Source organism: Somniosus microcephalus, chromosome 1, assembly GCF_052327205.1.
Source record: "Somniosus microcephalus isolate GS21.2 chromosome 1, FLI_Smic_1.0, whole genome shotgun sequence".
In the NCBI taxonomy this organism is placed as follows: Eukaryota; Metazoa; Chordata; class Chondrichthyes; order Squaliformes; family Somniosidae; genus Somniosus; species Somniosus microcephalus.
Window position 1 is genome coordinate 432252707 of NC_140987.1, and position 16184 is coordinate 432268890.

The window sequence follows — 16184 nt, forward strand, 5'->3', positions numbered from 1 at the left end:
ATATCGAGTTCAACAATTTCAGATCAGAACCTCGGCCCCTATTACATTTTTACTTATATTTTTTATCCACACCTTTGTTTTGGCTTCCCCCCCCCCCACAACTTTCTTTTTCTTCTCTCTCTCTCTCTCTCTCTCCCACATGGCAGCTGTCTCCCATTCTGCCAGCGCATTTCACACCTAATCTAGAGCCGTCTTTTGTCTCCACTAATCCTATCACCATCTCGTCTCATTTTGAATACCTCTGAATGTCTCTTCATTTCTCTTTTGTTCTCTCCCAGCCTGGCCTCTCAATCTATTTCATTTCCTGTGCCTTCCAGTCTCGACAAAGGGTTAGACCTGAAACATTGACTCTGTTTCTCTCTCCACGGATGTTGCCGGGCCTGCTGAGTTTTTCCAGCATTTTCTGTTGTTATTTCGGATTTCCAGCATCCGCAGTATTTTGCTATCGTACTATATTAAATTAATTTGGGCTGTTGTGAACCAGTTCCTAAAGGGCACAGGGCCACAGCAATAAATGCCAACCTCACTTGGAGCCGGACACTGGGTACCTGAAATGGAAACATATGCTACTTACTATGTAAGAATAAAAATATATGTTTTGTATGTGTGATGGACTCGAGACTATTAATATAAGATAAAGATAAATAAATTTGATGTGTATAGATCTTCCCTGGGTAAGGCAATGGCGCGAAACTTGACAAATGAAACCTGCATCACAGGGTAACCCCCCACAGAGACATCGAAATTCACCATCGAAACTCAACAGCCACTAAAAGGTGTCAAAAAACAACTAACTTAAGCAAGAAATGGCACCAGCCACTGCAGACAGACACATGTTCAAAGGAAAGCCAATCAAGAACGGCCAGAATCTAAGACCCAATCGTGGCGTCTTTAAGAATTTAAACTAGAAGACAATGGACTTTAAAAAGATATAAAAACAAGGAACCAAAGGCTCGCTCTCTCTCTCTGGCCACGCGGAAGAACAAGAAGCTCTCCCTCTACAGACCAGACCAAGAAGCAAGAGAAAAGGCCGCGTGCATTGCCTAACTCAGGGAAGTACTAGTCTGTGTAAATCTAACCCATTTCTTCTTCTTCTTAGGCAGTCCCTCGGAACCAAGGATGACTTGCTTCCACATTAAAAATGAGTTCTCAGGTGACTGATGAGTCCAATGCGGGACCTACAGTCTCTGTTACAGGTGGGGCAGACGGTGGTTGAAGGGGCGGGTGGGTGGGGTGCTTGGGTTGACGTGCGCTCCTTCCACTGTTTGCGCTTGGCTTCCGCTTGCTCCCGGCGAAGAGACTCGAGGTGTTCGGCGCCTTCCCGGATGCTTCTCCTCCACTTTGTGCAGTCTTGGGCCAGGGATTCCCAGGTGTTGGTGGGGATGTTACACTTTTTCAAGGAGGCTTTGAGGGTGTCCTTGAAGCGTTTCCTCTGCCCACTCTCTTGCCGTGTCGGAGCTCCGAGTAGAGCACTTGTTTTGGGAGTCTCGTATCAGGCATGCGGACAATGTGACCCGTCCATCGGAGCTGACTGAGTGTGGTCAAAGCTTTGATGCTAGGGATGTTGGCCTGAGCAAGAACACTGACGTTGGTGCGCTTATCCTGCCAATGGATTTGCAGGATCTTGCGGAGGCAGCATTGGTGGTACCTCTCCAGTGTTTTGAGGTGCCTGCTGTACATGGTCCATGTCTCTGAGGCATACAGCAGGGCGGGTATCACTGCTGCTCTGTAGACCATGAGCTTAGTGCCGGGTTTGAAGTCCTGGTCTTCAAACACTCTCTTCCTCAGGCGACCGAAGGCTGCACTGGCACACTGAAGGCGGTGTTGGACTTCATCGTCGACATCTGCCCTTGTTGACAGTAAGCTCCCGAGGTATGGAAAGTGGTCCACGTTGTCCAAGGCCTTGTCGTGGATTTTGATAATCGGGAGGCAGTACTGTGTGGCATTACCTTACGAGTTGTAATCGAGTAGAGTCATAGGATACCAGTAGTCAATTGTTTTGATGTGCATGAGTGTGTGTGTGTTTAATAAACTTATTACAAATTGTTTCAAAAGAATTGGTCTTGCTGTCAATTTAATGCCAGTCAAAATAAAAAGCTTACAACTAGTACCAGCATGCATCACCTTGGTGTGCAAACAAAAACTCTTCCACTGAAATATATAAAAGTTACAACTCTGAAACAGACCATTCAGCCCAACAAGTCCATGCCAGCATTTGTCTTCCACGCGAGCAAATAGTTCTAAGATCATTAACCCACCATGTTCCCATCTCCCCTTTTCCTTCATCCAATCGAATAACCTCAGAAATCCAATAGGGGATTCAGAAGAAACGACTTTACCCAGAGAGTGGTGAGAATGTGGAACTCGCTATCACAGTGAGTAGTTGAGGCAAATAGTATCAATGCATTTAAGGGGAAGCTAGATAAGCATATGAGGGAGAAGGGAATAGAGGGCTATGCTGATAGAATTAGATGAGTAAAGATAGGAGGAGCATAACTAGTTGGGCCGAATGGCCTATTTCTGGCCGTATACTCTAAGTAATTCTATGTAATCTAATATTGAATGTTGACATAGTTCCTGCCTCAATCTAACCCTAGAAGTGAATTCCACAGCCTCACGACTCTGTGTAAAGAAGTTTCTCCTGTCCTCTATTGTAAAGCTCTTACATTTAGTGTTTCCTCATTCTAGAACACTCAATTACTGGAAACAGTCTGCTTCTACCTACCCTTTCATAATTTTATAATCTATCATGTCACCGCAAAATCTGCATTGTTTTGTAACAAAAAGAGACCAATTTTTTTCAGCTCTTGCTTCACATTTGTATTTCCTCATAGCAGACAGCATCCCAGTGAATCTGCATTGTCTTAATAATAATGTTTATGTCGGTTTGAATGAATGAATGTAGAGTTCCTCCTGATTTTGATTGGTCTGTGGTACAATTGATGGCAGGGACCAATCACAGCTGACAATCTAAAACCAACACACACTTTAAATTGGTAAAGAGATGTAACCCTGGTAATTGAAAAGGAGTTGCAACTGCAGGTTAAAGTAACTGTAGCCATGCTTGAATGAAACTTTACTGACTGAAAAAGCCTGGAACTCAATTTATGAGCAAGTCTGGAGCTGGCAGCAGCTGAGGACGACTAAATTCCTGAAAATGTTTTTTTTTTTTTTTTTTTTTTAATTGTCTGGAACCAAAACCAAAGGAGATGAACTTTATAAATGTAAGTATCTGAATTTCTTATTACTCTCTTTTTAAAAATAGGCCAACTGAACGCGCTTGAACAAATTGTGTTGATATTATACACTTACTGGTGTCTGACTGTCTGCAGCTTTGTCTGAAGTGCCTGGAAAAGAAAGTTATTGGCAATTAATAAAAAAACTTCGAATTGGCAATATATTTTTGAATCATTATATGCAGTATTAGCCATAGTTTGCTACGGATATGGTTCGAGCATTCAACATTATTTCAGGGGGTGGATTTTAACCCTGTCTACCTGGCGGAAACCGGGCTCGTAAGCAGTTTAAATTCACTGGGTGAGTTACCTGCCGATGTCCAGTCCGGATCCCACCATTTCCGATTTTTACCGGCACATCTGGACAGGTCTTCTTTAAATATGCAAAACAGGGTCCGACGATGCCATTGGGCCCCGATTGCAACTTTTACCGCAGCCTGAGCAGGGAAGTCGCTGCGGACTTTGACCAGGAGATAAAAGGCCGGTCAGAAGAGGATCAGAAACAGAAGAAGCTACTCAAGGCGATTAAAAAAAAAAACTTGCCTTTGAGACACCAAGAGGAGCAGGAGCACACCTCTGTGGCCCCGCCAGGAAGGTTTAGGGCTTCCCTGCCCCGGACTTGCCACCCCGCCCCCTTCCCTACTGCGAGACACCTCCGGAGTTCCCGTTTCCACACATACCAGTGTGTCAGCCGTGGTTCAGTGGGTAGCACCCTCACCTCGAGTCAGAAGGTTGTGGGTTCAAGTCCCACTCCAGAGACTTGAGCACAAAAATCTAGACTGAGACTCCAGTGCAGTGCTGAGGGAGTGCGGCACTGTCGGAGGTGCCGTCATTTGGATGAGATGTCAAACCAAGGCCCCATCTGCCCTCTCAGGTGGACATAAAAGATCCCATGGCACCATTTTGAAGAAGAGCAGGGGAGTTATCCCCCCATGTCCTGGCCAATATTTATCCCTCAATCAACATCACTAAAACAGTTTATCTGGTTATTATCACATTGCTATTTGTGGGAGCTTGCTGTGTGTAAATTGGCTGCCACGCTTTCTATATTACAACAGTGACTAGACTTCAAAAAAGTACTACATTGGCTGTTAAGTGCTTTGGGACATCTGGTAGTTGTGAAAGGCGCTATATAAATGCAAGTCTTTCTTTCTTGCTTTCAAGTGCCGGTAGGTGACCAAGAGTCTCCCAATTTTCTGCAGGCCGGCAGCTGCTCTTCCTGTTCTGCCAGCCAGCAGCACATTAACGAGGCCAGCTGATTAAAATTGCACTGGCCTCACTCAGCTGAAAATTTCTAGCTGAAAGAATTTATCTTCCGCCACAATGCAAAAAAAACCTGACTCAATTAGTAAGCTTTAAGGACCCATTTTACAAGATAGGTATCAACGAAGAAAGCATTTAGTCCGTCTTAGCTTATCTATCCAGAAAGGACCTACAGTCTCACCACAGTATCCATTTGTTTCTAAATAATTTCAAGGTTTTTGCCTTCACTCTCCTACAAAGAAGTTAATTCCATGTTTGATCACTCTTTGAGGGAAGATATTAGTCCAAAATGTGTTATTCACCAGCTTAAACAATGATAGTATGTCATGTGGACATAAGCTTTATTTGAAATAATGTTCTGGATTCACCATTCTATCCTATTTACTATGTTACGTCAGTGTATGATAACCTATCTTAGTTGCCTCTTTGCAAGGTTGAACAGTCCAAGTTTCCCCAATCTCACACTAGGGCTAGAGATCAATCTTGTGGCTCTTTTCTGCACCACCTTGAAAGCTTCCTTTGTGTCTTGATGGCTATTTCACAACGGTTTAACAGGCATGAATGAAAACGTTATGAAATGAAAAATAGAAATAACACTGCCAACTTTAAATGAAAATGAAAATAGCAACAATCTCTTCCAGTTATTACAACTTTAATGACATGTTATGTCTGGCTTTCAGCTGAGACACTTTTAGATCCCAAATCCTGTCTTAACAGCATGTTAGTCAGTAACCTGGCAAGTGGTTTTGTCAGGGATCTCACAACGCGAGAGAAGTCGCTCCAGTTGGTGTCTGAATCTGACGGAAACTACGATAGGCCAAGTTTAGTTTTATGGACACCAATACTTAATAACCTACTACTGGTTGGGCCTCAGCTGGAGTAGTGTGTTCAATTCTGTGCCCCGCACTTTAGGAAGGACATCAAGATCCTGGAGAGGCTGCATAGAATCATAAGAATGGTTACAGCCATTCGGCCCATGCCGGCTCTCTGCAGAAGAGATTTACTGGAATGGCACCAGGGATAGGGGACTTCAGTTATGTGGAGAGACTGGAGAAGCTGGGGTTGTTCCCCTTAGAGCAGAGAAGGTTAAGAGGAGGTTTGATAGAGGTGTTCAAAATCATGATTGGTTTTGATAGAGTATATAAGGAGAATCTGTTTCCAGTGGCAGAAGGGTCAGTGACCAGAGGACAGATTTAAGGTGATAGGCAAAAGAACCAGAGGTGACGTGAGGATTTGTTTTTAACGCAGCGAGTTGTTGTGATCTGGAACGCGCTGCCTGAAAGGGTGCTGGAAGCAGATTCAATAGTAACTTTCTAAAGGAAATTGGATAAATACTTGAACGGAATGTAAGGAAATTCCTTAAATTCATAGAAATCTTATCTCGTGAGATGCATTCTGAAATCTAACCTTAACCATGCCACTATAAATAACCTGAATTACCAAGCTCCCCATCAGCCCCGAAATGAATTAGACCTAATTTCATTGCCCCCATCCAAATTCTACAATCTTGACTTGAATCGGTGCCACTACCATTATAAACTACCAGCCAGACTCGCAATCAGAATCCCCACCACTTCTGCTGACTGAGCCAGCCCTGCTACATCACCTGGTGCTTTAAGAAAAAACCCAATGCAATACAAATAAAGACATCTAGCTCTCCTGATGGTTTATTGGGTAAAAACACTACCTGGTACTTAGCCATACAGAACGGCAAGGTTCCAGGGCCGATGTTGAATGAGCTAATCTCAGACAGGGGAATTGGGGTCCGACAATTGACCCCAATGTCATTGGGCGAGGGCAAGGAAGAGAAATAATCAGCCTGTGCTCAATAGTATGAGTGTTTAGATGACAGTTGTGGGTATAAAAGTCCCCAGAGACCAGGTAAGGCCTCACAGCGTCGGCAGGAAACCTGAGCGGCAGAGCGGGGTATAAAAGTCCCCAGAGACCAGGTAAGGCCGCACAGCGTCGGCGGGAAACCGGAGCGGCAGAGCGGGGTATAAAAGTCCCCAGAGACCAGGTAAGGCCTCACAGCGTCGGCGGGAAACCTGAGCGGCAGAGCGGGGTATAAAAGTCCCCAGAGACCAGGTAAGGCCTCACAGCGTCGGCGGGAAACCTGAGCGGCAGAGCGGGGTATAAAAGTCCCCAGAGACCAGGTAAGGCCTCACAGCGTCGGCGGGAAACCTGAGCGGCAGAGCGGGGTATAAAAGTCCCCACAGACCAGGTAAGGCCTCACAGCGTCGGCGGGAAACCGGAGCGGCAGAGCGGGGTATAAAAGTCCCCAGAGACCAGGTAAGGCCTCACAGCGTCGGCGGGAAACCTGAGCGGCAGAGCGGGGTATAAAAGTCCCCAGAGACCAGGTAAGGCCTCACAGCGTCGGCGGGAAACCTGAGCGGCAGAGCGGGGTATAAAAGTCCCCAGAGACCAGGTAAGGTGTACCAGTCTCCAGTCTGGAAGGAGAGGGGTAAAAAGTAATCCAAGTGTGACGTCACCAGAAAGCGGGTAAGTGATTGGTTGGTATGTATTTCTCCCTTTTAAGCTTAAATCTCTTTGGTTTATAGTTTCTAAGGTGTGATATTCACCATCTAGAATCGGGGCAGAGGATATTTAAGAATAATATTAATAAATTTAATTAATTACATAGAATGGGAGATCAGGTAATGTGTTGCTGCTGCAATGTGTGGGAGCTGGTGAACACCATTGACGCTCACGGTGATCACATTTGCAGTAAGTGTTGGCTGCTCGAGGAACTCCGGCTCCGTGTTGAAGAGCTGGAGTCCGAGCTTCAAACACTGAGACACATCAGAGAGGGGGAGAGTTACCTGGACTCTGCGTATCACGAGGTATTCACACCAATTAGATTAATTAATTCAGATGTAGTCCGTGGCCAGGGTCAGGATGGTGTGACTAGAAGTGAGGCAGGTATGGGGATCCAGGAGGTAGTGTTGGAGGAGCCGCAGCCCTTGCACTTGTCCAACAGGTTCGAGGCTCTTACTCCCTGTGGGGACAGGAGCAGGGACTGCAGCGAGGATGAGCAACCTGGCCACAGCACCGTGGAGCAGGGGGCCATTCAAGTGGGGGGAGTTAAAAGAAATGTTGTAGTGGTAGGGGATAGTATCGTTAGGGGGATAGATAGAGTTCTTTGCAGCCAAGAGCGATAGTCCCGAAGGCTGTGTTGCCTGCCCGGTGCCAGGGTTAAGGACATCTCCTCTGGACTGGAGAGAAACTTGGAGTGGGAGGGGGAGGATCCAGTTGTCGTGGTCCATGTTGGTACCAACGACATAGATAGGACAAGGAAGGAGGTTCTGCTGAGGGAGTTTGAGCTGCTAGGGGCCAAATTAAAAAGCAGAACCACAAGGGTAATAATCTCTGGATTATTACCTGAGCCACGAGCGAATTTGGCTAGGACAAATAAAATTAGAGAGTTAAATGCGTGGCTCAAAGACTGGTGTGGGAGAAATGGGTTTTGCTTCCTGGGACACTGGCACCAGTACTGGGGCAGGAGGGAGCTGTTCCGTTGGGACGGGCTTCACTTGGCCAGTGCTGGGACTAGAGTCCTGGCGGATCATATAACTAGGGCTGTAGAGAGGACTTTAAACTAACTAGTGGGGGGGAGGTTCCTAGAGAGCAAATAATAAAAATGACAACAGAGAAGGTCATAGACTTAGGTAGCAGTGGGGAAATTAAAAACCAGAGCGTGTAAGGAAGGGGCAGAAGGTATGGAGTAAAAGGTAAAGTAATAAAAAGGGCAAAAGCAGGAACTAAGTGTCACAAAACATCTTTGAAAGTTCTCTATCTGAATGCACGTAGCATTCGTAACAAAATAGACGAGTTAATGGCACAAATAACTACATATGGGTATGATCTTGTGGCCATTACAGAAACATGGCTGCAGGGTGACAATGCCTGGGAATTAAACATACCAGGTTATTTAACGATCAGGAAGGACAGGCAGGAAGGAAGGGGAGGTGGGGTGGCTATGTTAATAAAGGAAGGAATCACTGTAATACAGAGAAATGATATTGGGTCAAAAGATCAGGATAATGAAACAGTTTGGGTGGAGGTAAGGAATAATAAGGGGAAAAAAACACTAGTGGGCGTAGTCTATAGGCCTCCGAACAGTTGCAACTCTGTTGGATGGAGTGTCAATCAGGAAATAGTTGAGGCTTGTAATAAGGGAACATCTATAATTATGGGGGATTTTAACTATCATATTAATTGGACAAATCAAATTGGGCAGGGCAGCCTTGAGCACGAGTTCATTGAGTGTATTAGTGATATACCTATCAATTCGTCCAATAAAAGGCGACGAGTTAAGAACGTAACTAAAGGTTTTTATTGACTAAATAACAGAGCCCACCCTCGTGGGTGATCGGGTCCAACAAGGAGGAATACCAGCCAGTCGACTACCTTTATACCTGGGCAGGTAGGTGGAGCCATGGGCGGAGTCGGAGGTGGTCAGCCCAGGTATAACAGCGCGACAAGAGGCGACCTCGTATCGTGATACAACGGTGATAACAATACAACAGTGATAACTATAGTGTAACGATAAAGTGGTTTACCACATTCACCCCTTGTTTAGATTTGAGTCCGGCGGGGTGAAGTGTACTACCAGTTCTGGTATGTCAGTCTGTCCGAAGGCCTCGTAAGCCTCTCCGATCGTCGCAGCGGCGGTGCTGCATTATCCGGTGTTAGTGCTGGTGTCTGCGTGGTCGGCGAAGGCTCGTGGGGTTCCGGCATGCCGTCTACCTGGGCTGGAATTGGGGGGGTGGTGGGGGGGGGTAAAGGTGGTGTCTCCGGAGTGCCCGAGGGTGCGAGGTCTCGTAAGGAGACAGTGTCCTCCCGCCCGTCTGGGTAAGCCACGTAGGCGTACTGGGGGTTGGCGTGCAGGAGGTTCACCCTTTCGACCAGGGGGTCTGTTTTATGGGCCCTCACGTGCTTTCGCAGCAAGACGGGCCCCGGAGAGGTCAGCCAGGTTGGTAGAGTGGTTCCCGTAGTCGACTTCCTGGGGAAAACAAACATTCGTTCATGGGGGGTGGCGTTAACGGCAGTGCAAAGTAGTGACCGGATGGAGTGCAGCGCTGTCGGGAGGACTTCCTGCCAGCGGGAGGTTGGGAGGCCCTTAGACTTTAAGGCTAAGAGGACGGCCTTCCATACCGTCGCGTTCTCTCTTTCCACCTGGCCGTTCCCTTGGGGGTTGTAGCTGGTGGTCCTACTTGCTGCAATACCTCTCGCTAGTAGGAACTGACGGAGTTCCTCGCTCATGAAAGAGGAGCCCCGGTCACTATGTATATAGTTTGGGAACCCGAACAAGGCGAAGAGGTCGTTCAGGCATTTAATGACCGTGGTACTGGTCATGTCTGGGCAGGGGAAGGCAAAGGGGAAACGGGAGTACTCATCAACAATGTTGAGGAAGTACACATTACGGTCAGAGGACGGGAGGGGCCCCTTAAAGTCGATGCTCAGGCGCTCGAAGGGGCGGGTGGCCTTGATCAGGCTTGCTCTGTCCGGCCTAAAGAAGTGCGGTTTGCACTCGGCGCAGGTCTGGCAGTTCCTGGTTATGGTCCTGACCTCCTCGATGGAGTAGGGCAGGTTGCGGGCCTTAATGAAGTGGTAAAGTCTGGTGACCCCGGGGTGGCAGAGGTCGTTGTGGAGGGTCTGAAGTCTATCGCTTTGCGCGCTGGCGCATGTAATTCGTGACAGAGCATCGGGGGGTTCGTTCAGCTTACCTGGCCGGTACAAGATATCATAATCGTAGGTGGAGAGCTCGATTCTCCACCTCAAGATCTTGTCATTCTTGATTTTGCCCCTCAGCTTGTTATTAAACATAAAAGCGACCGAACGTTGGTCGGTAAGGAGGGTAAATCGTTTGCCTGCCAGGTAGTGCCTCCAGCGTCGTACCGCCTCCACAATCGCCTGGGCCTCCTTCTCGACCGACGAGTGTCGGATCTCAGGGCCCTGTAGGGTCCTTGAGAAGAAGGCCACCGGTCTCCCCTCCTGGTTAAGGGTGGCGGCTAGGGCGAAGTCGGATGCATCGCTCTCGACTTGGAAGGGGATGGACTCATCCACTGCGTGCATAGTGGCCTTGGCAATGTCTCCCTTAATGAGGGAGAAGCCTGCGCACGCTTCCTCCGTAAGGGGGAAGGATGTGGACTTCATGAGGGGTCTGGCTTTGTCCGCATAATTGGGCACCCATTGGGCATAGTAGGCGAAGAGCCCCAGGGTTCTCTTAAGTGCCTTAGGGCAGTGGGGGAGGGGTAGCTCCATGAGGGGGCGCATTCTTTCGGGGTCGGGGCCGATGAGTCCGTTCTCTACTACACAGCCAAGGATGGCAAGGCGCGAGGTGTTAAACACACATTTCTCCTTATTGTAGGTGAGGTTCAGCCGTTGGGCTGTACGGAGGAATTTCTCCAGATTCACGTCGTGGTCCTGCCGGTCGCGGCCGCAGATGGTGACGTTATCTAGGTAGGGGAATGTGGCCTGCAGTCCGTTCTGGTCAACCATCCGGTCCATCTCCCTTTGGAAGACCGAGACCCCGTTGGTGACACCGAAGGGGACCCTAAGGAAGTGGTATAGGCGCCCATTCGCCTCGAAGGCGGTGTACTGGCGGTCCTCGGGGTGGATAGGGAGTTGGTGGTAGGCCGACTTAAGGTCGATGGTCGAGAATATGCGGTATTGTGCAATCTGATTGACCATGTCAGATATGCGGGGAAGGGGGTATGCGTCCAGCTGGGTGTATCTGTTTATGGTCTGGCTGTAGTCGATGACCAGGCGATTTTTATCGCCGGTCTTAACGACCACGACCTGGGCACGCCAGGGGCTGTTGCTCCCCTCGATGATGCCCTCCTTCAGGAGACGCTGCACCTCAGAGCAAATGAAAGCTCTGTCCCCAGCGCTGTACCGCCTGCTCTTGGTAGCGACGGGTTTGCAGTCGGGGGTGAGGTTAGCGAACAGGGAAGGTGGCGGCACCTTGAGGGTGGATAGGCTGCAGGTGTTACGCGGTGGGCGGTTTAACCTTCGCTGGTTGTCGACTGTGAGTGGGGGGAGGGGTCCAGCGTATGCTAGGGTTACACTTTGGAGGTGGGATTGGAAGTCCAGCCCTAGTAGGACGGCAGCGCAGAGCTGGGGGAGGACGAGGAGTTTAAAGTTTTTATACTCTGTACCCTTAACCGACAAGGTCACAGCACAGTAGCCGCTAATGTCCGTGGCGTGGGACCTCGATGCCATCGAGATTCGGTTGCGCGTTGGCAGGACAGGGAGGGAGTAGTGGCTCACCGTGTCTGGGTGGATGAAGCTCTCCGTGCTTCCGCTGTCGAACAGGCAGGTCGTGGCGTGGCCGTTTACTTTGATGTCCATCATCGACTTGGACAGGTGGTGTGGGCGGGCTTGATCCAGAGTGACGGAGGCTAGCGTGTAGGTAAGCGAGTCGTTGTCGTCTGCGGGCGAGGCGGTCGTCGGGTCCGGGGGCCCGGTGGCAGTCGGGCGTGGTGGGTAAAATGGCATCTCCCACGAGGTAGGACAAAATGGCGGAGAAGATGGCTGCCCCCATAACTCACATGAGGCACTATTGGGGTCGGTTGCCTTGATCAAAGATGGCCGCCCCCATGACTCACGTGTGGGGATACTGGCCTCAGTTGCCGTGAAAGAAGATGGCCGCCCCCACAGTTCGCATGAGGCACTGCTGGCCTCTGAAGATCCGCTCCTGCAGGCCTTAGAGAAATGGCCTTTCTTCCTGCAGGTTGTGCAGGTAGAGTTCCTGGCTGGGCAGCGCGACCTCGGGTGCTTCTCCTGGCCGCAAAAGAAGCAGCCGGCGGCCCGATCGCGGGTGCCCGATGTCGGAGCCGGTACCGGGGGTGGCGGGCCCGGTCGGGTCCGGGACGCCGACGCTGAGGTAGGTCCCGGGGGCGGCGCTGCGAAGGGTATTGCGGTAGGGGTCGGGCCCGAGTCCCAGGGTCGCGAGCAGTACCTGGAAAACGCCTCCTGGTCCTGATGGGCCACCTCCAGGGAGAGAGCGAGGGCTTCAGCTTTGTCCAGGTCGAGGTCTTTAGCTTCAAGCAGTCTTTGCCGTGAGTAGTCGGACCGTAGGCCTTTCACAAAGGCATCGCGGATATTATCTTCCGTATTTTCAACAGCCGTCACCGCTTTAAAGTCACAGTTCCTGCCGAGTGCTCTTAGCGCCCGTAAAAATTCAGCTACAGACTCTCCTGGCTGTTGCGGGCGGGATCTTAGGAGGTGCCTGGTGTACATGTAATTTACCGGGCTGCGGTACTGCTGTTTCAGTAGGTTGATAGCGGCCTCGTACGTAGTCGTGTCCTGTATGAGTGCGTATACTCTCGGGCTCGCTTGGGCGTTCAGAAGTCTTAGTTTGGATCTCTGCGGGGCGCCGGATTCTTCCAGGTAGGATTCGAAGCAGTCCAGCCAGTGTTTGAAGTTGAGGGCTGCGTTTGCTGCCTGTGGGTTTAGATCCAGGTACGGTGGTTTGAGGGCTTGCAGCCAAGCCGGCTGGTGTGGCTGTGCTTCTGGGAGGGCTTCTGGCTGGCCAGTAGTAGACATCTTTAAAATTTAGTCAATAAAATTGATATACCTATCAATTCGTCCAATAAAAGGCGACGAGTTAAGAACGTAACTAAAGGTTTTTATTGACTAAATAACAGAGCCCACCCTCGTGGGTGATCGGGTCCAACAAGGAGGAATACCAGCCAGTCGACTACCTTTATACCTGGGCAGGTAGGTGGAGCCATGGGCGGAGTCGGAGGTGGTCAGCCCAGGTATAACAGCGCGACAAGAGGCGACCTCGTATCGTGATACAACGGTGATAACAATACAACAGTGATAACTATAGTGTAACGATAAAGTGGTTTACCACAATTAGGGATGGGTTTCTTGAGCAGTATGTAACTGAACCGACCAGGGGGCAAGCAACCTTAGATCTGGTCCTGTGTAACGAGACGGGATTAATTAAAAATGTCCTAGTAAAGGATCCCCTTGGAATGAGTGACCATAACATGGTTGAATTCCATATTCAATTAGAGGGTGAGAAGGTTGGATCTCAAACAAGCGTGCTAAACTTGAATAAAGGAGACTATGAAGGTATGAGAGCGGAATTGAGTAGAGTGGATTGGGAAAATAGATTAAAGGGTAAGACGATACATGATCAGTGGTGTACATTTAAGGAGTTATTTTACAACTTCCAAAAAAAATATATTCCACTGAGAAGAAAAGGGTGTAAAAGAAAAGACAGCCATCCGTGGCTAAGTAAAGAAATTAAGGATAGTATTCAACTAAAAACAAGGGCATATAAGGTAGCCAAATCTAGTGGGAGGATAGAGGATTGGGAAAACTTTAAAAGACAGCAAAAAATAACAAAAAGATTAAGAAAGGGAAGATAGATTATGAAAGTAAATTAGCAAAAAATATAAAAACAGATAGTAAGAGTTTTTATAGTTATATAAAAAGAAAAAGGGTGGCTAAAGTAAATGTTGGTCCCTTAGAGGATGAGACCGGGAAATTAATGGTGGGAAATATGGAGATGGCAAAAGCACTGAATGAATATTTTACATCAGTCTTTACAGTAGAAGACACTAAGAATATCCCAACACTGGACAAACAGGGGGCTAAAGGGGGGGGGAGGAGGTAAACACGATCAAAATCACTAAGGAAGTGGTACTCGGTAAAATAATGGGACTCAAGGCGGATAAATCACCTGGACCTGATGGCTTACATCCTAGGGTCTTGAGGGAAGTGGCGGTAGGGATTGTGGATGCATTGGTAATAATTTTCCAAAACTCCCTGGACTCGGCAAAGGTCCCGGCAGACTGGAAAACTGCTAATGTAACACCCTTATTTAAAAAGGGCAGTAGACAGAAGGCTGGAAACTATAGACCGGTTAGCCTAACATCTGTGGTAGGTAAAATTTTGGAGTCCATTATTAAGGAGACAGTAACAGGACATTTGGATAAACATAATTTAATAGGGCAAACTCAGCATGGTTTTATGAAGGGGAAGTCATGTTTGACAAATTTGCTGGAGTTCTTTGAGGAAGTAACGTATAGGGTGGATAAAGGGGAACCAGTGGACGTAGTGTATTTAGACTTCCAAAAGGCATTTGACAAGGTGCCACACAAAAGATTATTGCTTAAGATAAAAAATCACAGGATTGGGGGTAATATTCTGGCATGGATAGAGGATTGACTATCTAACAGAAGGCAGAGAGTTGGGATAAATGGTTCATTCTCAGACTGGCAATCAGTAACTAGTGGTGTTCCGCAGGGGTCAGTGCTGGGTCCCCAACTCTTTACAATCTATATTAACGATTTGGAGGAGGGGACCGAGTGTAACATATCAAAGTTTGCAGATGATACTAAGATGGGAGAGAAAGTAGTGAGTGAGGAGGACATAAAAAACCTGCAAGGGGACATCGACAGGCTAAGTAAGCGGGCAGAGATTTGGCAGATGGAATACAATACTGGAAAGTGTGAGGTTATGCACTTTGGCAGGAAAAATCATAGAGCAAGTTATTATCTTAATGGCAAGAAACTGGAAAGTACTGAAGTACAAAGGGGTCTGGGGGTCCTGGTGCACGAAACTCAAAAAGGTTAGTATGCAGGTGCAGCAAGTGATTAAGAAGGCCAATGGAATTTCATTGCTAGGGGGATAGAATATAAAAAGGGAGGTATTGCTTCAGTTGTACAAGGTATTGGTGAGACCGCACCTGGAATACTGCGTACAGTTTTGGTGTCCATACTTAAGAAAGGACATACTTGCTCTCGAGTCAGTACAAAGAAGGTTCACTCGGTTAATCCCGGGGATGAGGGGATGGACATATGAGGAGAGGTTGAGTAGATTGGGACTCTACTCATTGGAGTTCAGAAGAATGAGAGGCGATCTTATTGAAACATATAAGATTGTGAAGGGGTTGGATCGGGTGGATGCGGGGATGATGGGTGAAACTAGAACTAGGGGACATAGTCTTAGAATAAGGGGCTGCTCTTTCAAAACTGAGATGAGGAGGAACTACTTCACTCAGAGGGTGGTAGGTCCATGGAATATGCTGCCCCAAAAAGCTGTAGAAGCTACATCATTACATAAATTTAAAACAGAAATAGAGTTTCCTAGAAGTAAAGGGAATTAAGGGTTACGGGGAGCGGGCAGGAATTTGGACATGAGTCTAGGTTCGGATCGGTCATGGCCCTGTGGGTAGCGGAGCAGGCCCAGGGGCCGTGTAGCCTGATCCTGCTCCTATTTCGTGTGTCTAATTCTGTTAGATTCAGGAGATGGTTCTGTGATAGTGGATTGGCGGTTAGGATCAGATCAGCCATGATCTTATTGAATGGCGGAGCAGGCTCGAGGGGCCGATTGGCCTACTCCTGCTCCTATTTCTTATGTTATGTTCTTATGATGCCTCCAATGGTCAAGCAGTCTGCCTACATTGTCTCCGTTCACACACCATGAGTGTTTCAAGGAAGATCGTGAATACAGCCCAGAGTGGCTCCTTTGTCAACTTTCCCTATCTGCTTCTCAAATTTCTACTTCATGCCTCCCCAGTGGCACACTTCATTTCCGAGCATGCAGGGAATCAAATGAACCCACATCCTACAGCATGTTGGCACAGCAATGCAGTGTGACACTGCATTTAACTGAAACTGTTAGTGAGACATTATTGATTTATTCACTGATTTATTCACTAAT

At 48.1% G+C, this 16184-nt stretch overlaps 1 protein-coding gene across 1 annotated transcript in view; it reads right to left on the reverse strand.

The window, feature by feature from the left end:
* Window positions 1–16184, reverse strand: part of eda (ectodysplasin A) — a 322381-nt gene that overhangs the window by 64091 nt on the left and 242106 nt on the right. The window contains exon 5 of the mRNA XM_086000776.1: window positions 3313–3347. Within this exon, the coding sequence (XP_085856902.1) occupies window positions 3313–3347 (35 nt within the window). The remainder of the gene's footprint in view (window positions 1–3312; window positions 3348–16184) is intronic.